Here is a 25,956-nt window from a genome sequence, read left to right as displayed (position 1 = left end):
AGAGGACGAGTACATTGAATTTGGTGAACAGAAACAAGTTGTGTTCTAATATTGTCAGTCTCAAAATTCACCTAGTTTTCACCCATTCCATTTCATTCAGCTGTAATCACAATCCATCGAATACACTAGTGACGTCACAGCCAAAAGGTGGAAAACAAGGTTTGTTTATCAGAAATCCTGATTGAAAAAAGGAACAATGATGCAAATACATCTGAAACTTTCAGTTTCAAACTTCATTTTCATTTATATAAATTAAAACCCTTGCTACTAGTAGACTCATCAGAGTTGGTGTCAACTCTGATTCAACGGTGAAAAAAGTAACACGTGTAAAGGGCTTAATGCTTCGAAACAGATTCGACTCTTAAAAGAAGAAGAAAAATTCAGAAAATTAGTTTAAATTTGAGAGTAGTTCGTTTGCTCGTAGTTCAAATGAACATGTTTGTGTATCAGCTATTTCAATTTAAATTTATCTGAGTTTCATTATGAAAAAAGAGTTGAGTTATTGAAGGAACTTTCACTGAATTTGTCGACGCTGGTATCATTCGTGAGAATCGTGAGCTGGAATTAGTATAGTGTAAATTTGGATTCTAACCTATAACCCGAACTATATTTCACATTGTTTTCAAATAATGTCTATAATAATCAATTTAGGACACCTGAAAGAATATGTTCAAACGGTCAGACAATTCTTACCCCAAAAACCTACATTGTCGACTACACAAAAGGTAATTTTTGGAGATATTGGTTATTTGAATTTTTACCCTCTATTTTCAGGTAGTTGTAGTCTCGGTGACAACGACTGTTGTTGTTTTTGGGGTCCTCTCTAGGTATTTGCGTCGTAGAAAAAAAATCATAGATCCTTCCAAACTGAGGGATTCCTCACAATTTCGACGGACAGTCTTAAGTGCTTCAAGCATGAAACGGTCAAGAACTTCGGGTATAAGGAGTCCCAACGGAGGTGAGTTCGAAAGAAGATTATTGGCACTGTGACAAGAACTAAATCCATATAGCTTTGTTCGTTTTGAAATGGTTCATGATATGAAACTTTATAAATTTTGATTTGAAACATAGATATCTTTATTGAAGAAAAGGTAAACAAATCTTCTTATGGATATATTTCTAGTATTTTGGTTCTATCATATGTATATTTAATCTATAGATTTTCATTTGTTTGTGTTATGCCATCTATGGGAAATATGATTAAATAGCTAGCTTGGAGTAAAGTTGTCCTGGTTGACTAAATTTTATAAATATAAGCTAATTCAAAATATCAAGGGTTATATCCTGTGTGTACAATTTCATTCAGTTCAAGTATATGCATATTAATAAACATGAAAGTATTTGTTCGAAAGCAAACTATGCAATTGCAGGAATTTTGATTGGCCAAGCTCTTGGTTCATGAAGAATATGTCCTGATATTATTCCCAGAAAAAGGAAACCATAATATAATCTCAAAAATATTGATGTAGCAGCACCTCAAAAATTAACAAGGTGTAAGAGGAGTGCTATTACCCTTCAAATCTCACTTGAAACATCGTTTTCAGTGTATTAGTATCAATAGTATAACTTACAGGTAAATAGTCTAGTGATCTAAATGACATACATTTAGAAAAGTTTGTTGGGTAATAGGATTGAATTATCTCCGTTATCTTGCCAAAGTTTTAAATTTAATCAAATTATTTTTCAGGACTCTGTAACAATACATTTTATAAAACATACCTATCAAAGACTTTATAACTGTTGAAGTTTTTTAAATTTGAAAGAAGTAATAATAAAATTATAATGAAATTACCAAAAATGAGTTTTTACATGTTGAAACTATGACTAAATTTAAAAATCATCAGACGTGTTAGATATATAATGAGAAATAAAAAACACTGTAGGAAACAGATATTCAAAACCAACACAACACAATATGGCTTCATCTATAATTTTGATAATGTGGTACTTGTTTTTATTGCTGTAAGGAAGAATTGGAAAAGAAAAAAAACTGGTATTTTACTGATGGAGTTGAAATAGGCAGTATTCAGGCCTTGGCAAGCCTTCTAGTGTTGACAACATCGTATTTGAATTATTTCGCTCAAAAAATAATTATGGTGGAACATCTAGACTCGTCAGATGTTCAGAATAAAAAATGTGCCCTTGTTTTCTTTCATGAACAGCCAGGGCTATTGGGTTCTAAACATTGGATTTTTCAGAGTCTCCTATGTGTTCAGAAGCATTAGGGACAGTTTCCACAGTTCAATTTGTAAAGTATATTAGATTGTATATCTAGTGGAGTTTTTGTTTTCTATTTAGAGAATGAATACTTTCCAGCAATATTCTCATTTCAAAAGGCCACTTTAATTTGTTCGTTACTGAGTTACAGGCCAAGTTTTTCTGATAAATTTTCCACATATGGGATTTTATGTTTTTTGTGTTTATCTTGGTATTTTCGGAGCCCTGAAGAAGAATCTAATTAAATTCGAAACAATGGCAAGAAAACAGTTATTTTTCTGAGATGATTTGATCCTGTTACTCAACAAACCTTTCTGAGTATAACATTCGATGATCTACTCTATTTTATACTAAATCCCACAAGGGTCAGCTCCGGGGCCACTTCTATTTATAATCTAGTGGTAGTAGTAATATTACTAGTTTATTCTCAAATAGGAATCCCTGGTATACACTGATAACAAAACATTTAACTTATTCAAAGTACATTCGCTTAAGATTTAAAATACCTTTATAACTATAAAACTATAAAATTCACAACTATATTAGTATGTAGGTATATATAAAAGAATTACAGCTGTAAATTATTTAAAATCAGGAAGAAGAAGAAGAGTTCACATGAATATAAAACTAATCACTAATACTTTATGCCTAATAAACAACATTGGGTTGATTTCTGATGTATTCAATTAGTTTTGTTCAAACATTGTCACTGTCCTTGCATTTTTATCATTTGTGGAAGTCTACTATAGGAATCTAAACCTTTGAAGAACAGAGAATTCATGGCCATTTTCAGATTCGTTCTATTTGTATGGAAATCTACTCTATTTCTAGTGGAATAATTATTGTGGATGTTATGATTCAAGACAACAAATTCATTAAAATACTCAGGTTGACTTCCTTTTGCTTTTTTTGCAATTGAGATTTTTCATCCAAATTAATAAGTATAATAATGAGCTGCAATAATCAAAATGTGTTTGAATGATGCAATTATAGTAAGTTATTCAAGAGTTTATGGAAAGATGACTAGATATTCTTGAAAAAAAAACATTCTTTTTATATTTTATTTTTGATGTACTGAACATGCTTATGAAAATTCAGATTATTATCAACAATGCATCCAAGGTATTTAAATTCAGTTTTAATTCTTAGTTGAGTATTTTCTATTTTTATTTCAATGTCAATTATGTTTATTTGATCATATTTATATTTATTAGCTATTATCATTGCCTTCGTTTTTTGAACTTTCAATTTCAGTTTGTTCATTTTCGAAAATGTGTCCAATATTTTCAATGTTTCATTTTTGTAATGGCTGTATTTATATTGATATTAGTTTCAGAAATTAGTGAGTCATCTGCATAAAGATTTATGAATTCCCACTCTGTATTACTCAGCCTATGTCATTCAAATACAAAATGAATAAAAGAGGCCCCAACACACTGCCCTGCGGTTTTCCAGATTGTTTTGTTATTTCCTCAGAAACTAACCCAATTTGGTTCGCTGCCATCTATTACTCAAATACCTCCTTATCCGTCCTAGAACTTTACTAGAGAAACCCAATATTTACAACTTTTTTAACAAAATGCTTTCATCAATAGTTTTGAAAGCCCTTTTGAAATCAACAAAAATAGCCACAATATACTTTCCTTGATCCATATTTTTTTCCATTTGGAAATAGTCGGTTGCAATGATGATCACACATGAGTGTTTTTTCCTGAAAGCTGATGGATTCAACATAATTATTTTATTGAGATCTAAAAACTCTTTAACTTGTCTATACACTGCTATTTCTAAAATATTTTCCAGTCCGAACAATGTATTAACAGGACTAAAATTTATCGCTTCTATTGTGCTTGTAATTTTTGGTATAGGTGTTGATGTTGTTAATTTTAATTTCTCTGGGAATGAACTAGTTTGCAGAGAGACATTATTGCAGTTCAGAATTGCATTGCCTATAATATTAAAAGTGCTCTTGATAAATTTTATACTCAATATTTCATTAGCACAAATATGGTTTATGATATTGGAATCACAATTGCCGAAACACTGAATTGGCAGTTGCACAATAAAATAACCTTTTTTGTGCAATGAATTGGCAAGTACAATATTCCTACCAAAATTCCTACTAAATAACTTAGGAGTGTAGTGAATAATAAAACCCCAAATGTGATGTTTCTAAACTACGGAATTATGTTATAATGTATTATAGTTATCTCGTTTTTTTTTAGATGTTGGAAGTGTAGCTAGTAGTGGCCGACGTAGTGCTACTTACAGTGACAAATATAATAGACAGGGTTCAATTATTAGTGGAAAAGCTTCGATAGCTTCTGGCAGCATTGTGAGTAGCGGGCTTCCTATACCTGAAGGATTGGAAACTACTCATCTCACTCCACAGCAGTTAGGAGTTATGGGTGAGTGATTTTTATATTTAAAAGCTTTATTGGAGTGTTTGATGGTCGAAAAATCCTTAATAGAAACACAACATACTCGAAATTAAAAAGACCTTGGTGGTATGAATCTGAAATATTGCCAAACCTAATTAAATAGGTAATGATGGATATATACATTTTTTCACTTTTATTTCTGTAATTCTTTATATATTTTCAAAAAAATTTCCTATATAAGATAGGTACTTCAGTTCATTTGTAAGACATTTTTATTATAAAATTTTTGTCAAAATCTCTGGCTGAATTGAAATTATTTTCACAACCTTCCATATTTCTTGGAAAAGTTAGTGGCCTTATAAACATCAAATATCATTTCTTCTATATTAAGATGACAGATGTCTTTTCTTCTGTCTTTTGTTTTTGATGCACATTTTTCAGTTCAATTGTGGAATCTTTGCTGAACATATTTACAAAAAAATCTAGAAAAAAGAATAATACTAGGAAAACTAATAATAATTAAATGAAACAAATTGTCCAAAAAATATATGCTGATGAGAAGTGCAGACATGTCCACAAAAGGATTTTTCATCTGATTGCTAATGGGTCAATTAGTTTATTAAGTACTAGTACTAAGTTGCTGTATCGCTGCTGTTCCAATATTATGACAGAATCAGAATCAACGAACTTGGGAAAATTGTTCTACAGCACCATCTAGTGGCGAATTACAGAAAAATTATTAGCCTAAAAACCTTCTCTATGAAAAATTACTTATACATGTCAAGTTTCATCACGATCGGTTGAGCGATGTAGACGTTTATCACTTACCAACCAACCAACAAACATCCATTTTTATATATTAGATGTAGACGCACTTCCAAAATCGATCACTTTTGTTCAACTGTTCATGACAAATCTTGTTGAAACTACCTTATATTTAGATTAGATTTTTGCTAGCCAATGCCAATGGCCTGATTCATTGCGACCTTTTCATATCTATTGTGATGCTCCTTGGCTGTTAGAGCTCATTGTCTAGTTTGATCTTTTTGATGATACTCCATAGCCTTGACACTGACGCTTTCATATAGCTGGTATCCTCTGGTTTCTCTTTCCCTCATCTTGCGCGTCTCAGCCTTGATATCACTTCGCATTCACAGAGCACATGCAGTGATGTTTCTTTCTCTTCTTGACAGAACCTGTATTGGGTTTCTTCTGTCAGACCCATGTTGGTCATATGTTTCCTGAGTCGACTATACCCCGTTAGTACACGTAGTGAACCACTACCCTTATAACCCTACAGTTGTGGTTTAACAGGTCTTCCGTGAATCTGGGCGATGGTTTCTTTATGAACTCTTTCGCCTGCCTCATTCCTGGGAGCTTATTCCACCAATCTATCGATTCGGCTTGCATCCATAATATATGGATGTTTTTATACATGCTTTCGCTACCCCACAGAAGGGTTCTGGGCCGATCATAGCCTTGGATGCGGCTTCCTATTGCCCTTGTGACCCTCATGTCCGGGTACCCAAGTTAGAGTGACCCTATTTTGGGTACTTAGCTCCTTGAGTGTGCTCAGACAGCTTTCCACCAGTCTGGGGAAGACTTGAAATGAGCTGAGCGCCTTAATTGCTGCCTGGCTGTCGGAGACCTTCTGCCTGTTTATTTCCCCTATACAGTGTTTGATGGCCGCTACTTCTGCCTGGAACACAGCTGTCCGAGGCTGAGTGCGATTCTCGTCTTTGCTCTGCCTCCGTATATACCGGATTCCACTCCTTGGGTCTTTGAGCCATCTGTATGCCAAGTTTCTTCCGCTTTTACCGGTGGGCCGTTTTGTATTGGATCTGCCTTCAGTTCCTTGTACAGTTTCAAGTATTCTGCACCGTGTGCCTGGCTGATTGGGGTTTGCCCCTGCATTAGCCTGTGTGTTACCAGTCGAGCTTCTCTTTGTATGTAGATGTGCAATGGTGGAAGTCTAAGTAGGACCTTCAAGTGCTGCAGTTGGGGTCGTTCTCATGGTTGTCGTGACACTTAGGCACTTAAACCTTATATTTTCAAAAAACTTAAATATGAGATTCATAGCAGAAAGTCAATGGGATTCCAATAATCAATAAATAAATTAAATATAGGTTGGTGCAGTGCAAGAAATAAAGAATTGATGAAGTCAGCACAGGAAAAATATAAAAATTTCATTTTACAACCATCAAGGATATTGTACATTAAAACCAACTTTGAATTATCGACTTTTGCAAATAGAATTGAAAATTATTGAATAACTTCTTCAGGAAATAATATATGCATATATTAAAACAATGATAAAAATAAAATAAAAACAACAATAAAAATTAATTGGCGCTCCGGGGCGACTTCATTGATTCCAGTGGCGCATTTGCTTTTTCAGCTGCAGGAAAACCTGCAGCACCACATCATATGAAGATCTTGATCTAACAATGTCCTCTCTCTTATGAAATTATGTAAAAAAATATAATTTTATGTGTAATTTTTCATCAATGCTCTTGTGATGCACTGTTTGGAACCTTTAGTGTAGTAATGAATATTACTGGTGTAGTAATTAGTAATGAATATTACCGTTATTTTTTACACCTCGACACGGGTCGTGACTTACACTTATACACTTATATTCGAATATTTTCCCCTCAATATCATAATAAGTTCATGAGTAATTGAGGTAATCAGTAATTCACATTCTTTGGAAAATGCTAGATGAGGTCAATTTGAAGTTGCTTCCTTTCCAGCTGCTTTTTAGTATTGACAGTGGTCAGTGAGGCCAGATGTTTCATTTCCTTAATTATCAGTAAATTCGTGTGAGATGTTATCACCCTCTGCCACCGAATGGATAAAGAGCCATTTCTTCTAACACTAAAAAAGGCCATACCTATAATGTTTTCTAACAAAAACTTCCTATCTGAAACTGAATAAGAGTTTTATGCATCTGAATACTTAAATTTTTCACCAACTAACAAGTGAATGATTAAATTAATTATCTAGTTTACAGGGCTCTTAGTGATCGTAAAAGTAATTATCAACATGTGCTTGCTTTCAACAGATGTGCCTTTATTTACCTTTGCTGGTAGTTAAACTGATGAGTTTATGAGTGAATTCAAATGTGTACCATGTTTTAGCAATCAAACAAATTTATACAATATTTGAAATCAAGGAAAATTTTAATATTTTCCGCTAAGCTTTACCTTCACCCTTTCTGAAAGTGAAAATACAGAGTTTTCATTAAGTATATTTTATAATGAATATCTACATATCATAGGAATGTACAATAATAATTAAAAACAAATAATCTTTACAGAAGAGTTTTCAGTCCAATATCAATCACAAAAAGAACAGCAATCATGATTTTTCTCCTTACAAATATTGTCACTATTATAAGCTGAATAACTCGCTGAGTTTTGATTAATTCTTGAACACATCAAAATTGATATATATATACTCTTAGCTTTAGTTTTTGGAAAGTTTCACAGCAGTATTGGGATATTTATTTAAATGGACAAAAATAATGTATTGAATAGAAAGATACAGCCACATTGCAAAGCTTGAAGAAATATCATATTTCGCATTGGGCCTGAATAATACCTTATAATAGTTTTGAATATTATTTTAAAATAATCATTTTATTATATATATACAATGCTGAGAACAATTTTTTGGTTAGTAATTACATCGAGCTTTTACATATAGTAATTTTCTGAATTTTGTTTTTGTGTGAGTTCTTTCAGTTACAATCTAGAGCCAAACTGCCAGTTTCTTAAAAAAAACACTACACCGAAATATTCTAGAAAACAACAAAGCAAAATTCAGAAAATACATTTGCATAATATTAGTTTTTTGTACTTGAAAACGAAAAATGAGAACATTTCTAAACCTCGAACAATACACTGAACATGATCGTTATTTTAGATAGGTCGATGGGCTAGCGCCAAGAAAGTTTATTTTATACATTCTAATTTTGAACAAAAATAACACCGTCATTTTTAGCAAAAATATATACCACACGCTACGTTACTACCATTTGTCTTGCAAAATATATTTCCATTTTGCTAGTAATGATTTTAGTATTCTATGTTCCATACTCGGCAAGAATACATTACGCCTCAAAGGAGTTTAATCAGTTCAGAAGTATCATTTAGAGAGACGTAACTTTAATAAATCAACCATACCCCAAAACTACACTCTAAAATTATACGAAAACCTTTCCAGTTCTATATGAATTTTGCTACCAAACCTTTCAAAAATTGTGCAATGAATTCATGAACTTTGGCCAAGTTCAATATTCCTTTCTAGGAATCTAAAGAAGTAATAAAAATTGAAAAAGTTATTAAATCTCTGATTTTGTAAAGAATTTGATAGTGAAATACATATGGAATAGGAATTTTACAAATTGGACGTAGTTTTATCACCAATTCTCAACTAGCATTTTCTTCACCAATCTTTGCTTATTTACACAGTTATATACACATCATTAAACAATAGTCGAAAGAGATAGGATGAATATAGCAACAGAACAAGAACCATAAAACAGTAGATAGTGAAAACGATTTTTGTCGAAAGCTGCCATAGGACTTGCTCCGAAGTTAGCCCCAATCGATATTAATCTGTACTTTGGAAAACATGATTTTGAAAAAAAATATTTATATTTTTATTACTTTTTTGTTTGTGGATGGAATAATAACAGAACAAGTATATTACACAGAAACGACATAGCAATAAGTCTGGATTTGCAACGAAACAAACATTGTGATTATTCAAAAACATGAATATTGGGGCTAACTTCTTGCTCCTTGACGACCGTTAACTTCAACCGCTAGCTTCAAGCAGGCTGTTCCTTCAAGTGAAAAAGTCTGTTTACGTAATTCTGCACACAATGACTGCTAGTACCAGACTCGTCACCATCCCCATAACAGATCTAGAAGCTGCTCCCCCGTCCACGCTCTCTCTCGTTTGGGGATCGCCCTTCTTCAGAGATGATGCGTTGTCATGTTTCGAGGTCTGTTGGTCTGATAGCATGCTTCCATTTTCGTGTTTCCCTTCGATCGAAGATGAGCCATCCGATTTCCTATCTTTGATCACGACCTGGGGTGGAGCGATAGGAATTACTTCTTGCGTGGTAGTTTTGGTGGTGGTGGTCGTAGTCGTGGTAGTCGTAGTTGTCGTGGTGGGGACCAAAGTGTTGTTGTGGATAAAGTATGCCGGGTCGTATACAGTCACAATATCCATCATTTTATTTTCGATTTTGGTATCTCGGATTGTTATCTCTCTTGTTCCGTTGTCGGCGTAGAATAAGACTACTGTGGCTGTGTAAGGAACCTCTATTTCGGTGTAGTTGCCCATCAGTGTAACGTTGACTGCTGTTCCTGCTTCTAGGTATCTGCAAATTTTAGAAATTATTAGTAAAAATAATATAACAATAAGCATGAATGTCAAGTAGTTTTCAATTTTAATTTTATTTTGATTAAATGAATAAAATTTATTGGGAAAATTCTATAATTATTTATTATCATGGTTATAGGTGAAGTTATAGGTGAAGTTATAGGTGAAGTTGCCTTTTTGAGTTTTAGAAACCCAAAGTTTTTATATTTGGCTGTTGCTAACTGGCTTCTTTATTAGATATTAACTCGACGTTTATTAGTTTTGACAAATGACATTTCATTTGCTTTTGAGTGATTTCATATTGAATTTGAATCAATCTCAGTTGCATCCTGCATAGTGAAAGCTATCGGCAAAAGATGAATTATCAGTCATTGATGCTTCATTCTCACTGCACACAGACGATTTCGACAAATATACTTACACTTCTAGAAATAATAGCACTGCCAAGAAAATCCTGACTTTTTTCGTTTGTCAGCTTATCATCTCTTGTTAACACGAAGTGGAACGTCCGTCAAGTGAAAAATTATACCCGGAGCAAAAAAAATAACCCTAATTTTTTTTTCAATAACGTATAAGAATATCTAATAATAATAATAATAATAATAATACCTTTATTTCCAACAGGTTAACACCCAATCACAGGAAATACAGAACAATGCAATTAAAACTATTTCTTAGAGATACTATAATGAAATGTTACATAGGCATAAAAATTAGTACTAATATAAAATTAATTAATAACAAATGAAATTCAAGAGAATGCAGAAACTTATAAATGGAATTTATACACATACATACGGCATATTGACTATGAACGACAAACCCGTAGCCCTTGCTGATCTCAGAGTAAGACCGTATTCCTCCGATAACATTCCAATATACTATTTAGTGAGTCATGGTGAATGTCGCACTGCAAGCTCATTCCATTCACTAAACCACACATATGGAATATTGGTGATCCAATAAGTAGATTGGTTCTTGGTGTAGGAGTGTAAAACGTAATTTCTTTACGTGACTGAAGACGAGGTACTCTAAAGAAAATTTGAGCTAGAATGTCTGGACAATCAATTTTGTGCAAGACTTTAAAGAGGAATGTAATTGCCGACAGATCTCTTCGTAGTTCAAGAGAGTCGAATGAAAACGTTTCAAGCAAAACATTATACTCAATTCCGCGTTCAGGATATATGCCATTACACTTGAAGAATAGATATTTCAGGAATTTCCTCTGGACAGATTCTATCATTATTTTGGCGTACTGGTAAAAAGGAGACCATATTAGGCCAGCATACTCCAATTTGCTTCTTACGAACGTATTAAACAGGATAATGAGTGTACTAGTATTCGCAAAATTGGACCAGTTTCTTATACAGTATCCCAATGTTTTGAGGGCCGACGAGATTGTCTTTGATATATGATCCATAAAACTTAGTTTAGGATCAAATAAAACTCCCAAATCCTTTATAGAAAGGCATCTTTCAAGGACATTATTATTTATGTTGTAATCAAATTGTAAAATAGTTTGTTTTCTGGAGAACGATAGAACTTTGCATTTTGCAATGTTGACAGATAAACGGTTTTTAGAACACCATTCAGTTGCCAAATCGAGTCCAATCTGCAAGTTATGGCAGTCATTCAAATTATTTATACGATTGTAGATCTTAAGGTCGTCAGCAAAAAGAAGATGATTGCATTTCAACAACTGAGATAGATCGTCAATGAATATTAAAAACAACAGTGGTCCCAGGTTGGATCCTTGAGGCACACCAGAAGCTGCTTGAAATTCGACTGACCTGTAACCACCATATTCAACGTAAAGATCTCGCGCAATCAAGTAGGATGACATTAGCTTTATAAGAGGATCAGAAAGTCCCATCACATCCAGCTTTGACAGCAATATGTGATGATCGATTCTGTCGAAAGCTTTTTGAAGGTCCGTGAAAATTACATCTACTTGACTTTGGGAGTCCAAAGCTGTTGAAATAAATTGAGTTATACATACTAAATTAGATACCGTTGACCTACCGGTCATAAAACCAAATTGCTTGTTCGATAAACAACCACTGACTTCCCTATAAATAGTATCGTATAAAATTATTTCAAATAGTTTCGCGAAGTTGCAGATTATGGCTATTGCTCTATAGTTGGATATATCATTGCGCTCACCACTCTTGAATACCGGACATATTTTTGTTTTTTTCCAAATTTCAGGGTATTGGCCCGACTTCAACATCATGTTGAATATGATAGATAAGGGTTTGGCAAGTACATAAATACAGTCTTTCACAATGAAGCTTGGAATATTGTCGCAACCAGAAGTTAATTTGTTCTTCAGTTTTTTCGATGCCGTTATAATATTTTCCTCGGTTATAATAGAGATATTGATATTAGTGTTATTAATTTTAGTGTAAGGGCAGCCTTCAGTTTGAGAGTTATTAGGTGACAGATAGACACTTGAGAAAAAGAGAGAGAAGGCATCCACAATTGCTTGAGGATTATCGTACTCAATACCTTCATAACACGTAACGTTGGGAATTCTAGAATTAGAATTTTTTGAAGATATGAAGCTCCAAAATTTAGGTGGTTCATTTTTTATATTGTCCTCGACCGTTTGGATAAACGCTGCGTAGGCAACCTCAATTTGGCGTTTAACGAGTGTTCTGAGTTCGACAAACTGGCGGTGATAGGTTGAGATCCTATGTTTGTTAAAGTTAGATCGAGCTAGGTGCTTTTTTCTAATATTTCGAATTATTTCAGACGAAAACCACGGCGGATATTTCCTTACGGTTTTACGATAGGTAGGGACAAATGTACTAAACGTGTCGTTAATGACGTTATACAAATTAGAGCATGCCTCGTTGGGGTCATTAAGATTTTCCAGTACACTCCAGTCAAATTCCAAGAATCTGTTGTACATATTGACATAATCTGCTTTACGAAAATTGAATTTAGTATGTCCATGTACATAATCGAAATTTTCACGCGAGTTATCAGAAATCACGAACTCAAACTCCAATGCAGGATGATGTTGGGATTCTCTAAGAAGCGGAGAAGGATCTCTGCGAATGTGACAAGTGAAAGACGCTAAGATGAGGTCTAGCAGTCTACCGTTTGAGTTCCTGATCTCATTACAATTTTTAACATTGATAAGAGAACAAAAATTCTTTATAGCTGAACAATACTTGTCCTCAACATCAGCTGTGAACATAGTTATGTTGAAATCGCCACATATCAGAATTTTACAATCATTGTATCTGCTACAAAAACTCTCAAATTCATCAAAAAATAATTCAAATTCAGCTGCAGTCACAGTAGGAGGAATATAGATGCAATACACTAAAATATCATTCTGACCTAGGCTGATTTTGATTCCTACGACATCGATTAAAGGACAAATATCGCGTGAAAACTCCAAGTTCATTCTCGTTCCACCATAATTACAACGAAGCGCTATCAGTGAGCCGCCACCTGTACTAAGATTGGTACTAATGAGATCTCTATCACATCTAAATACTGAGTAGTCCGAGGGAAATAACTCACAATCATTCACTTTGTTTGACAGCCATGTTTCAGTAATGAATATAATATCGAACTCCCCATCGGAGACAGCATTGAAAAGATCAACGGTTTTAGTATTTAGGCCAGTAACATTTTGGTAGTAACAAGAGAGTATTCGAGAGTTGTTATGATTGGGTGTTGGGATTAGTTTAAAGAGACGATTTTAGGAAATCCTCTGAAATACTTTATTTTTAATCTCTCCCCTCTCGATACCCTTTCATCTAGTTCTTTCTTCAGGTTTCTGTAATATTCAATTTGCTTTGGCGTTCTATCAAATGAAATGGAAATATCTCCAAATGAGTTTCTAATCAAGTTTGCTTTTTGAATTATTGCATGAACATCATTTTCACTATGCATGATAACTTTGATGGGTCTATTGGAGTTATTGAACCTGCCTAATCTGAATAGTTTGAGTTGGGAGTTGGCTATTTCTCTGTCACTTATTGCTAGTAGATTTCTTACATATTTCTCATCATTTGAGGCTCTTTCTTCGTTTGAATTAGCTGCTTGCTTGGGAACGCCAAATATAATCATATTTTTTTTTCTTGATTCCCTTTCGGATAGTTCTTGTATGATTACTTCGCTAGAACAGATGTCTGGTCCGCATAGTTGATCGGATGACTTCTTCAGGTCAGTTATGTCCTTCCTGAGGTTCTCAATGGAAACTTTTATATCGGTAATTTCACAGGCTCTAACATCAATAATTTTGGCTTCAAGAGCGGATAACTTGAAGTCGAAATCCTTTTTTAACGAGTTGATATTATTTTTCAAATCACCTATGTCGCGTACATATTTATCGCAATTACTACACAGAATTTTGATTGCCTTGGATTTGTTACGAGTAAGACGCACGTCATCGGCATTCAGTCCAATACATGAAAGGTGGATTTGCATCCTACATCCATCACATGGTGTACCCGCGCCTTGTTTGATTGGGTTTGTACAATTTGAGCATTGAATAGAACTCATCTTGAAAAACGTAGTCGCTGACTGAGGAAATTTTTACACTTGGCAACAGGGTTCAATGAAATTTGGTGTACTCACTTCTTTAGGAACATTAAAAAGGTGTGGATCGATTGAAATTTCCTGTTTCTTGTTGATTTGGAGTCGGCGAACAATCACAAGGAACTTCAGTACGTAGATAATACTCGAGACGATATCACAGTTATTTTAATCGCTGATATTACTAATTTTATAAAATCAAAACTGCACTGACATCAGAACACCACATTGCCACATTGCCATAAGTTCAAGCAGTTATTAATTTCTCATTAATAAAGTGTTTTAAAATATTATTTCGCGATATCAACACTAATTCCGAATATATTTTTGATATATTTTAAACAAAAATGTTGGTTTCATAGATTTTAGAATTTGAAAAGTCACAGAAGTCGTTAAATTTGGAGTAAATTAGTTTTTTGGCGCCAAACCAAAAATAAATTATTTTAAAAAGTTATTGCAAAGGCACAACAAATAAAAAGGCGCCAGATAGACCTATTAAAGTTGTGAATGTCCACAAACCATATCTCTAAAAATATTTGTTTATCTATATTTAACTAATCCCAGAAAATTATTGAGAAATTATTCAAGAAAAAATGAATGAATTGTTTAGTTTGCACAGTGTTGAATATAACAATCAACACGTCATTCATGTCTAAAAAGTCCGTGTATTTTTTAACCATATTGAGAGGGAATATTTTGAAATGATTTCCGACCTTCTAATTCAAGTCTTCACAAACATAGAGAAATATATATATATATATATATATATATATATATATATATATATATATATATATATATATATATATATATATATATATATAGTCCACACAATTGATATTTGGTTCATTGGAAATGAAACGCAGAATATTGATGGCAAATCGATAGTTATATAAAACGATATTTTGATGATATTGAAAAAATTTCACGCTCGAGTAGCTATATATTTCGTTCATGAAATCGATTTTCGTTAATGGGAGATATTATCTGTGATACTTCAATAACAACGAAATTACATCTAAGATTGATATGGCAGCAATACTTCCTATTTCAGACTATAATTCGTTGAAGATATTATTTAGAAAGAATCAAGCTGTCACTGGAGTGGTTTTAATTTCGAAAAGAATGTGACTTTCTTTGCGAGTCTCTCCAGAAAATTATAATAATTGGAAATATCGATGTTGTGCGCCACGTTTGCCAAACCCAACAGAAATTGTTTTTTTTTCAATTTGTATACAACTATTTATTCACCCGACATCAACGATAAAACCACCAAAAACATTCGAAAACCACGAATCATTCATTATCATGACAATGCCGGCTTTAACATAGCGGATCTTACTATTGTGGAATAATGTAATATTTTTGCATCACTTCAGTAGAAACTTTTGAATAATTCAGGTGACTGTCCCAGCATTCTTGAGTGAATCAACTTTAGTGTATCTTCTGTTTCGTCACGTAGGTTCGCTCGTTATTTTTAAATCTTGTCAGAGCAATATTGAATGTGTCACTGGAATATTAAAATCCTATAAGATTTCAAGTCGACATCAGTATAAAACAAATATTGAAAAAGATGTGTATACAAATTGAATAACTAATTTTTCCGGCATCATACATATTATAAAATATTATTTACGGGGATAAAACTGATATCTAGAGGGAACAGTATTGGTGCACTTTTAACATTCGGCCAAGATGGCAGTTGGAACATAAATTGAAAAAGTTTCACCTGAATGGAATTTAAGCTCTGCATTATTGCTAGAGTCTCTTCCAAATATTAACTGGCATGCTGAATTACCCATAAGTATTTTTACTTTTACAATTCTTCTTTTTCTTTTGCTAAATTGTTCTTGAAACCTAGCTATGATAGATGGCTTCAACAAATTTCAAGTGAAGCCTTGGTGTTTCACTGTATAGATTCCAGATTTGCATGTAGATTTCATTGACATAAATGTCAGTAAGGCCTGTGACAGGTGACAGGCAAAATCACAATACTATCTTATGTAACGTCAAGTGACGTTCATTGATGTTTTTATCACTGCAGGATATTGACAGTAAGCTAAGGAATTACAGTTCATTGAACTATTAGGTAAATCATAAATTCGTAATGAACAAAGGCTCTGATGAATATCTATAAGTACCATATTATTATCTCTTGATTTGAATATGAAATTAATTACTGAGAAATGTATGTATAGGTTATTTTTTCCTCGTCTACCAGAGCTCTGAAATAGATCAATTTTAAACGAATTCAGAGACAATCAAGAAGCACTCGCAGCATTGACAAACCCAAGAGTAAAAGAAAGAAAAGGCGTTGACAAAATAATCAATGAATATAAAAGATAAGCGAGGTTTCCCGTTTATTCAGCCTGTGATCTCTGACACCTCAGAAATTACAGGCAGAGAAAGGGGGATGAAGATACTAGATACGGATAATAATCTCTATATATTGGGCCTGAACCAGCTGTGGGGGTAACCAAATCTTGGTAAGAAACAGATCAGGAAAACTTTTGTATAAAAACCATCTGAAAAAAAGAACTAAAGAATGCTTGAACACGGCTCAGAATAATTACAGGGGTTATCCTCTGGACATTGTTCATTCAGAGGATACCGAAAGAAAATAGGACCGATTCACAGACTTTAGTTTCAGGTAATTCAAGGAACATAGACAGCTCAACATATTTTTGTGCGAATGTGATGCAATGGCAATGTGAGGCAATTAATTTATGTTTGTATGGATGTTTGTTCAAAATGTATGTCCAGAAGGATAAAGGATTCTCCTGTACAAAATAGGCAGTTAACAAGATTGTTGAAATAGTTGTTATGAAAAAGTTGGGTGAAAAAACGGAATATCCATGACGCAGCATTGTTTTTCGAAGACTTGAAACTAAAAAATTAGTCAGATTGCCCCCAAATAACAAGAAACAATTATTTGAACTTTATATTATGATTCAATAGTTGTAACACATATTCATTCTACGAAAATGCTTGTATTTCAGAAAATAATTAGAAAGTTACCTTCATAGACCTGGTGGTTATATATAATTGTCTTGTATAATTTGACAGTAAACTATATTGCAGTGGAATCTGTTGTGGACTCATGATTTCATCCCAAAGTTAATAAATAGACGGATGAATGAAAATATTGAAAGATCAAATGAAAACCTACTTTTCAATCGGCGCCACTTCCACTACATTCGTTTCCTGCCAGATAGCCCACGCTCCATGGATCTGAGTCCCGTTTGGCAGCGACACGTTGAACGGCAATCCTGTCAGCATTCCGTGGCCTTTTCCCCAGTGCAGGGAATAGGTATAATTGAAACTGATGACGCTGTCAACGCGCTGCAAACCGTTCTCTTCGTTCTTCAAGGTGGCGAAACCGAGAACACGCTTATTTTTGCGCTGTCGCTTTTTCGTTCTTTGGTACTTGATGGACTTCAGTTCGTAGCCGATCGGTTCGGTTTCCACGAGGACTTCCCCATCTTCGAACTGGATCTCGTCGTTGTTTTGGTCGACCACGTGGAATACGCCGAGGTTCTCTGATGGGTTGAATTTACCCACGTAATGGGTGAGGGAACCTAGAAAGATATATGAATTAACGACAGTTACAGGTTTAGATGTAGGCTCAACGATTAGAGCAGTAAAGGAAACAAATGTAGTTTTTGGTATGTTTTAGGCATTGGCCCTGAGGAAATTCACTGTTTTAATAAATAAAAGAGGAAACAGAAAGTGACAAAAAGTACCAAATACTATTATCGTCTGTTGAATGTAACAATAATATATTATTAAATGAGCGATTGTGGTTATCATTCATGAGAATCATGATTGTGGACGCGAGCCGAAGGCGAGCCGCGTTAATTATTAGAACGAGTAATACTATTTCTCGCAAATAAAATACTATACTTTTTCTATGACTTTTATCACGAATAATTCAAAATAAGGCTTATCTCTGAAGGATATCAAATCAAATCAAAATGTACTTTATTGTCGAAGATGAAATCTCATTGACAAAGTGTTACTATTCTAAGAAATACAAGATACACAACGTAAAAGATATTGTCGAAGATAAAATATTATTGTCAAAAGTGTTATTATTTTAAAGAATATAAGTTATACAAGCTGAAGGTAATATTTTGAAAATTTAGTGAGTACAGCATTTTGGGGTGAAAAAGTAGTCAGAAAGTAATGATATATACGCTACATATTGAAATAAATAATAATAATAATGAATATTCTCATGCAAAACAAATGTAAGTATGAGAATATAAAAACTATAAAGCATAAAAAAATAAAAATGAATGCATAAAAAATAACAGTAAGTATCAACTCCGTAAACATTTTCAACTATGCAGTTCAGAGCTAAATGTAAACATTAAACAAAAAGTTAAAAAAGTCATATAGTTTAAATACCAGTAGGTACTGAAAAACAATAATTAAAATTAATTGTTTATATAATTTGAATTTCTGTCTGAATGAAATTGGTCTAGAGAATAAAAAGCCTTTGAAATCAGAAGTTTCTTTACAGACTTTCTAAATTTAGTGGTACATGTTATGCCTATGATCTTAATTGGCAAATGGTTGAACATTTTTTCCCATTATATATGAAATACCTCTCAATTTGTGATGATATTGGAATCGGTGAACCTATATTAAGCTTATTTCTGGTATTTCGTCGTGGTGAAATGAAAATTTCCGTCCTGTATTTTTTTTGCACCAGACATAACATTTCCAATATAAGTATGGAAGGCAAGGTCAAGATTTTATGCTTTTTGAATAAAGGTCGACAGGAATCCCTGAATCCAACTCTACACATATTTCTAATTCCTCTTTTTTGTAGTACAAACACCCTATCAAACATGTATTGGCAACACGTTCCCTAAAAACAGATACCGTATCTCAGATGGGAATCGATGAGAGCAAAGTACACATTTTTTGCCATATTAGTGCCCAATTTATTTGCTGATACTCGTGACTGCAAAGCATCCTGATGAAATTTTTTTACATAGGTTATTTTTTATCAAATTTTTATCAATTTGTAATCCCAGAAATTTTGCTGACATTTTGTTTTCTATTAATTGAGTACCCAGGTAGATATCCAGTGTGGAGCACTTGAGGGTGATGATGCTAGTTTTTGAGTTATTAAATGACAAGAGATTGGCATCACACCAGTCTTTTATTTTTATAATATCCATGCTGATCAAATCATGCAGTTCCATTTCATTCTTGCAGTGCGAAAATAATGTAGTGTCATCAGCGAATTGGGTTATTTTCTGCGGTCATATTAATGCGGGTTAGGTCGTTAATATATAACAAGAAGAGAATTGGGCCTAGAACCGATTCTTGTGGAACACCACAAGTAACTTTCTGGAGATATGATATGTTGTCCGGGAGTTTGACTTTCTGAGTACGTTCTAAAAGGTATGATCTGAACCATTTCAAAGATGTATCTCTAAAGCCATACACTTCTAGTTTTTGCAGCAGAATTTGATGATCCACGCAATCAAAAGCATTTGAAAGATCGCAAAAAACTGCCGCTGCTATTTCACGATTATTTAAATTGAGATACACTGTTTCCAGTAGATGAAACATAGCATCTTCCGTGTTTTTCAAACTCTGAAACCCAAACTGACTGTTACTAATAATATTACGCTTTTTCACAAACATCATAATTATTTGTTCATCAAGTTTTTCTATATCAAGAATGAGAGTAATGTCATCAAAAAGCATTAAAAAATACTTCCTGTTTTTGTTTTTATTTCAATTTCAATTAGTTTGATTAAAAAAGAACAAAGATGTGAGTACAACCAACTGCTCTTCAGAGCTGGCTTTCAAACTAGGGTAACATGAAGTTATTTGAGTCTCGTTTTCACTTCCCAGCAAGTCGATATTTTTTTTCGTGCTTTTCGTTAGAAATTGTGTATTACAATATTTTGTAATGATTGATTTTCCCAACATAAACCCTTTTTTCAATAGTCGGCAGACCGAATTTCAAAAACAATGTTTTTGAAATTCGGTCTGCCGCAGTAGCAGATGAAACGCTTGGTAGTAGTTTCTGCTCAGATTTTGTACTTTCTAATTCAATTTATAATTTGTAGAATATTTATTCATTGACATTCTAAATGCATAAATGAGTTTGAATATCGCCGTAGAATCAAGTAGGTTCAAACTAGGAGGTTCATAGAAGGAACATCAATTCGTACTTGATAGTTCGTACTGGAACCTCTGGCGTAAAATGAATCTCTTGACTCGTTTCGCTAGCCAAGTTAGCGTCCTCAGGAGATCATTATGATCTGAGGTTCATAGAAGGAACTTCAGTAATCTCCTGTTCTGGTGTTGGGAAGGAAGTGTTTTCAATAGAATCGATTCGTAATCCGTGGGTTTTATGAATAATGGATAGATTTACACACGAGTCATGTGGTTCAAGTACTAGTAATTCTATTTTCGCTTTTTAACATACGGACATACATTTGACTATTCAAATTTTCATAAATAAACAATAGAGTGATTATTGAATAAACCAATAAACTGCATAATTTTCACTTTTTGGGATACCGAGCGTAACATTCTCTAAAAATATGGTGGAAATTTTATTTATTTATTCTTCTATTCAGACAAAAACCATCACCATCACACGAAATATATTTCAAAACCCGGGCTTAGCAATCTGGATAGTCATATATAAAAAAATTGTGAAAATTTTGAATTTTTAACTTTTTTGGACGTTTGAAAATTAATATTTACAATTAGTTTTTAGTTTTCAGGAATTTAACCCATCAATCACAGTTGTAGCAAAATCTCGTTTTTGCTTTAAAGAGGACATGTAATGCACTGGTGTTAAGAACTCTAAGAAGCCGTTTCGTATATATTTCAATGTTTATTCTTGTGAATATGAAACTAAACTTATTGCAAATCAGTATATAACATCAGGTTAACACCTGAATTATCGTCACATGTTATTATTATTTTCCATTATTGAAAATTTACTGACACCTCGTAGAATACCTGTGCTAATTATTAATACATATTGAATAGTTCAATTTATGTTTGCCAAATGAATAAATTATTTCTTTAATTATTTGTTTTACGTAAAGTTGATAAAGATATCACATCACTTTTTGTATTATTTTATCACAGAAAAAAGTTTTTTCATAGACAAGTAAACAACAAAATTCAGTCATGTGAATTACATTATCTGTCAAATTTAATTTTTTTTAACAAAAAATTCCAATAGTGGCATTATTCCTCAAAACATCCAGCAAAATTTCAACTGCATAAGATGATTTTGATTTTTCATTTTTATTTTAAATTGCACCAGTTGCAGAATATAACTTCTTAGTTTTGATAATACTTACTACATTACAAACACGTTTCTCTAAAGTAGCGCCATATCAAATGTAAGTTTTTCTGCTAAGTTGAAATAGACAAAGTTCATTTATTTTTATCTATTTTATAGTTTATCTATTTTTGAAAAACTAGTATGGGACTAAGAGTAATACACATCAATATTTAGAAAATAGTGCAAATTAATAGATTCGAAATAGTTTGTTGCTGGAATTTTAATTTTGTTTGATTTTTATACATATTACTATAATTTTTTTATTATAAAATCTGAGTATCCAGCTGAAATTTTGAACATGGACTCAAAATTATATTTAGAAAAACTTTTTCAACTAACTTTTTTCGACATTTTGTGAAATAACCCCACTTTTACAATGTTTTGTTAAAAAAATGAAAATTGACAGATAATGACACTTTTTCAGGTTAATTTTTATCTTTTTCGAAGCAGAGGTTCTCGCCAAAATCAGATTTCGAATAAAGCTATTAATAAAAAAAATCCAATATGATTTTACTAATCAAACTGGGCGTTAATTTTTTTCTTCTATCCTCTTAATGATTAGTGTGTTAATGTTGATTCTTCAACTCTATAACTGAATAATATGTTCAAAATAGCGAAACACTTGACAAATTATCTGTAAACGACCTCATCGAAAAAGAAATCTCTCATGCAAGTCTTGTTTGTTACAATCTGAAATGACGAAATGAACAAGTTTACCGGCCCTTCTGGGCGTCAATTCATTTGCATTGAATGGACTCGAGACAAGCAATCTCAATTAGATCTTGTGAGTGAAGTGAAAGCAGCATTTCAGTATCCTAGTTTTGTAGTGTATCCAAAAGTTCCTAGTAAACTTAGAGCTGTGTTCACATTCTAACACGAACAATGTTTTATCCGATATTATTATGAAGAGCAAATGATTGTTTCTTTTCTTTCATGAACGTACCTGAGAAAATTTTACAATGAAGTGTTACTAGGGTACTATTGCGATGGACAGTGCACATATGTGCCACCTAAGCAATAATATAACTTTTGAAAGGATGTAATTTTTTTCGATACGGAGGAAGTCTTTAAAATCGGACACTTTGCTCCTCATTTGTATTAGGTAGTTCATTTCAGAGAATGATACTCACCCTCCTTTCCGTGATTTTTGGCCGCCCTCCTAGCCACGAAAGTCCTGACCGGATTCTCCCCGCTAGTAACCGCCCCCTGCGATAGAATAGTGTACGTTTCCTTGTTAACCCAGCTGAGCCTGGCGCTATCTTCGATGCTCACCAAGATGTCGAAGTGGTCGTGTTCCGACACCCTCCTGTAGTCGGACACTACGCAAACGTGCTTGAGGGGCCTGAGCTGACCCACGACCCATACGCTGTTGATTTTTGCTCGGCATACGTATACCGGTTTGCTGACCAAACCGTTGCCAGTGTCGTTTTCTGTCACAGCTGCCTCATTGTCCTTCGGTTCTGAAAAAATAAAGTGGTTAGTTGATAGAGGTACCTAGCTACTCCATATTATAGATCGACGTGAATCTAAAAAAAATAAGTACCAACACCAACAGATATTGATGAAGTTGGCCGCCTAATGACTAATTTTTTAGAAAAAATACTTAAGAAAATATCATTCGTTATGACGCATGAGCGTATATCCTGTGGTAGTCTTAGCTGTTTAAGACACCATCCTGATGTTTCCGACTTTGGCCTCTTTGACCTGGAAAAATAAAGGTTGGGTGATTTGATATTCCAAGGTCTACAATGTTGTTGAAGAAAATTCCATGCATATGCCTGAGATTATGTAGCCGCAGCTTCGAGCATCTTGCTACATGGGTTCCAACTCGGTTCAAGAGTTCTGGTTACCTCGATCAGTGTTGAAAACTAAATTAACTTCATCAGCAGCTCGGGCAGCTGTACATTTGTCTATCGCAGACCTCATGCCGCTAGCATGGGTGTACTCCACCACCACCTCTAAGGACTGATCGGGTTCCTTTTTTGCAGAGGCATAGAGTTTGAGGTTATACATATAAAACAAATATATGATCGTATGCCTTCGGTCTCCGGGGTTGTCACAATTATACTCATGAGTTTTCCTGAACGCAACGTTGCTTTGAACTGGTCACCACATATAGAGGTATCAAACCAGAAGCTCCGGCAATTGAGAAACTTTGTTAGTACAGAAACTATTCCCTCAGCTTATTATGCATTTTTTCATTCTCATGCTAGCTATGGAATTCTACTTTTGGGCAACTCCTCCAATGCCACAAAAGTTTTCACGTTTCAAAAACGTGCAATTAGAATTATATCAAACGTTACCATCTATTTTTATATATCAGACACTCTTGGAAATGCACAAGAATATAGATAGATTTTCGACCAACTCTCAATTTTACGGATATAATACTCATGGGGCTAATATTTTAAGACCTCGCCGGTTCAATTTACAAAAATTCTCTAAGAACTCACTCGATGTCAATCTATATAATATTCTACCATCCAGTAACATAAATTTACCCTCGCCAAGTTTCAGAAAGCACATCAAGGACTATCTGATAAAACAAGTTTTTATAATACGGAGGAATATGTTGCCACAACCTCAGTGCTTGAACTTTCATAATATCATGCACATTGTATGTCTATCTATATAAATATCTATCAGTCGATGCTATCGAGTGTGTATGATATAAATAAAAAATGAAACAATTCGTGGACACAACACTCCAAAAAGGTGTAAACCGCGGATACGTGTTTCTGGCAATTGGTCTCATCAGCGCGGTGCAGCCAAATGCAAAGATGGGCGAAAATAGGAAACAACACATACGCACGGAGTCAATAACAGGAGCCAACCGCACATTTGTGATTTCATTAAGAAGACCTAGAATTTCCAGGCTACTTCTAACATGACCACGTAGGCAGCTATAGCTACCTGCGTGACATCCGGATATAAACAGGATATAAACAAAGATATAGTTGCTATCGAGTGTGTATAATATAAATAAAAAATGAAACAATTCGTGGACACAACACTCCAAAAAGGTGTAAACCGCGGACACGTGTTTCTGGCTATTGGTATCATCAGCGCGGTGCAGCCAAATGCAAAGATGGGCGAAAATAAGAAACAACACATACGCACGGAGTCAATAATAGGAGCCAACCGCACATTTGTGGTTCCAGTTAGAAGACCTAGAATTTCCAGGCTACTTCTAACATGACCACGTAGGCAGCTATAGCTACCTGCGTGACATCCGGATATAAACAGGATATAAACAAAGATATAGTTGCTATCGAGTGTGTATAATATAAATAAAAAATGAAACAATTCGTGGACACAACACTCCAAAAAGGTGTAAACCGCGGACACGTGTTTCTGGCTATTGGTCTCATCAGCGCGGTGCAGCCAAATGCAAAGATGGGCGAAAATAAGAAACAACACATACGCACGGAGTCAATAATAGGAGCCAACCGCACATTTGTGGTTCCAGTTAGAAGACCTAGAATTTCCAGGCTACTTCTAACATGACCACGTAGGCAGCTATAGCTACCACCTGATCATATGCCATGGTGTTTATTGAGAGGCATCAGCTGTACAAAGCATCTGACTATTTTGTCGGGTACGTCTAAACAAATCCAAGATGAACTTATGCGGTGACAAAAATTTAGTGATGCCAATGTTTTTTAATAAAATTTATCTCTGGATAATATATAGCGAGGTTAGGGAAAACTGTTTTCAATAGATTCATTTCGCGACAGAAGTTCCAAATTTTACTCATCAACTGAAGATATTGTTGCAAATAGGGCAAGTACTATCCTGAATTTGATGAATATGCATACACAGTTCTATATGCTTCCATGATTGTGGAAAGTTTTCCTTTACAATTAGTCCCGTCTAGACAATGAATGAAACAAGCAAAAAAAAGCCAAGTACTTTTTTGAACGAATATAATAGTTTAGTTAGTTTTATAGAAGTATTTTTTACAAAGAATACAAGAAATAGTTTTGTTATAGTTAATAAACAACTCTATGAATAAGTCTCTCAGTTATTAGGATCCATATCAGAATATTTGTCTGTCGGTTATTTACA

The 25,956-nt window shown here is 33.8% G+C and overlaps 2 protein-coding genes across 2 annotated transcripts in view; one reads left to right on the top strand and one right to left on the bottom strand.

The window, feature by feature from the left end:
* Nucleotides 1-402: 402 nt before the first annotated feature.
* Nucleotides 403-25,956, top strand: part of Miga (Mitoguardin) — a 102,415-nt gene continuing 76,861 nt past the window's right edge. The window contains exons 1-3 of the mRNA XM_074184377.1: nucleotides 403-725; nucleotides 775-958; nucleotides 4,443-4,625. Coding sequence (XP_074040478.1) covers nucleotides 630-725; nucleotides 775-958; nucleotides 4,443-4,625 — 463 coding nt within the window. The 5' untranslated portion in view covers nucleotides 403-629. The remainder of the gene's footprint in view (nucleotides 726-774; nucleotides 959-4,442; nucleotides 4,626-25,956) is intronic.
* Nucleotides 8,377-25,956, bottom strand: part of uzip (beta-pore-forming protein unzipped) — a 69,189-nt gene continuing 51,609 nt past the window's right edge. The window contains exons 3-5 of the mRNA XM_074184378.1: nucleotides 23,019-23,348; nucleotides 17,722-18,130; nucleotides 8,377-9,993 (exon numbers count right to left, since the gene is read on the bottom strand). Coding sequence (XP_074040479.1) covers nucleotides 9,471-9,993; nucleotides 17,722-18,130; nucleotides 23,019-23,348 — 1,262 coding nt within the window. The 3' untranslated portion in view covers nucleotides 8,377-9,470. The remainder of the gene's footprint in view (nucleotides 9,994-17,721; nucleotides 18,131-23,018; nucleotides 23,349-25,956) is intronic.

This window comes from Leptinotarsa decemlineata, unplaced genomic scaffold, assembly GCF_025532065.1.
Source record: "Leptinotarsa decemlineata unplaced genomic scaffold, Ldec_3_MD MMD2_tig00026354_RagTag_RagTag, whole genome shotgun sequence".
Taxonomy (NCBI): domain Eukaryota; kingdom Metazoa; phylum Arthropoda; class Insecta; order Coleoptera; family Chrysomelidae; genus Leptinotarsa; species Leptinotarsa decemlineata.
Note: the sequence above shows the minus strand (reverse complement) of the source record. Positions and strands in the feature narration are given on the sequence as shown.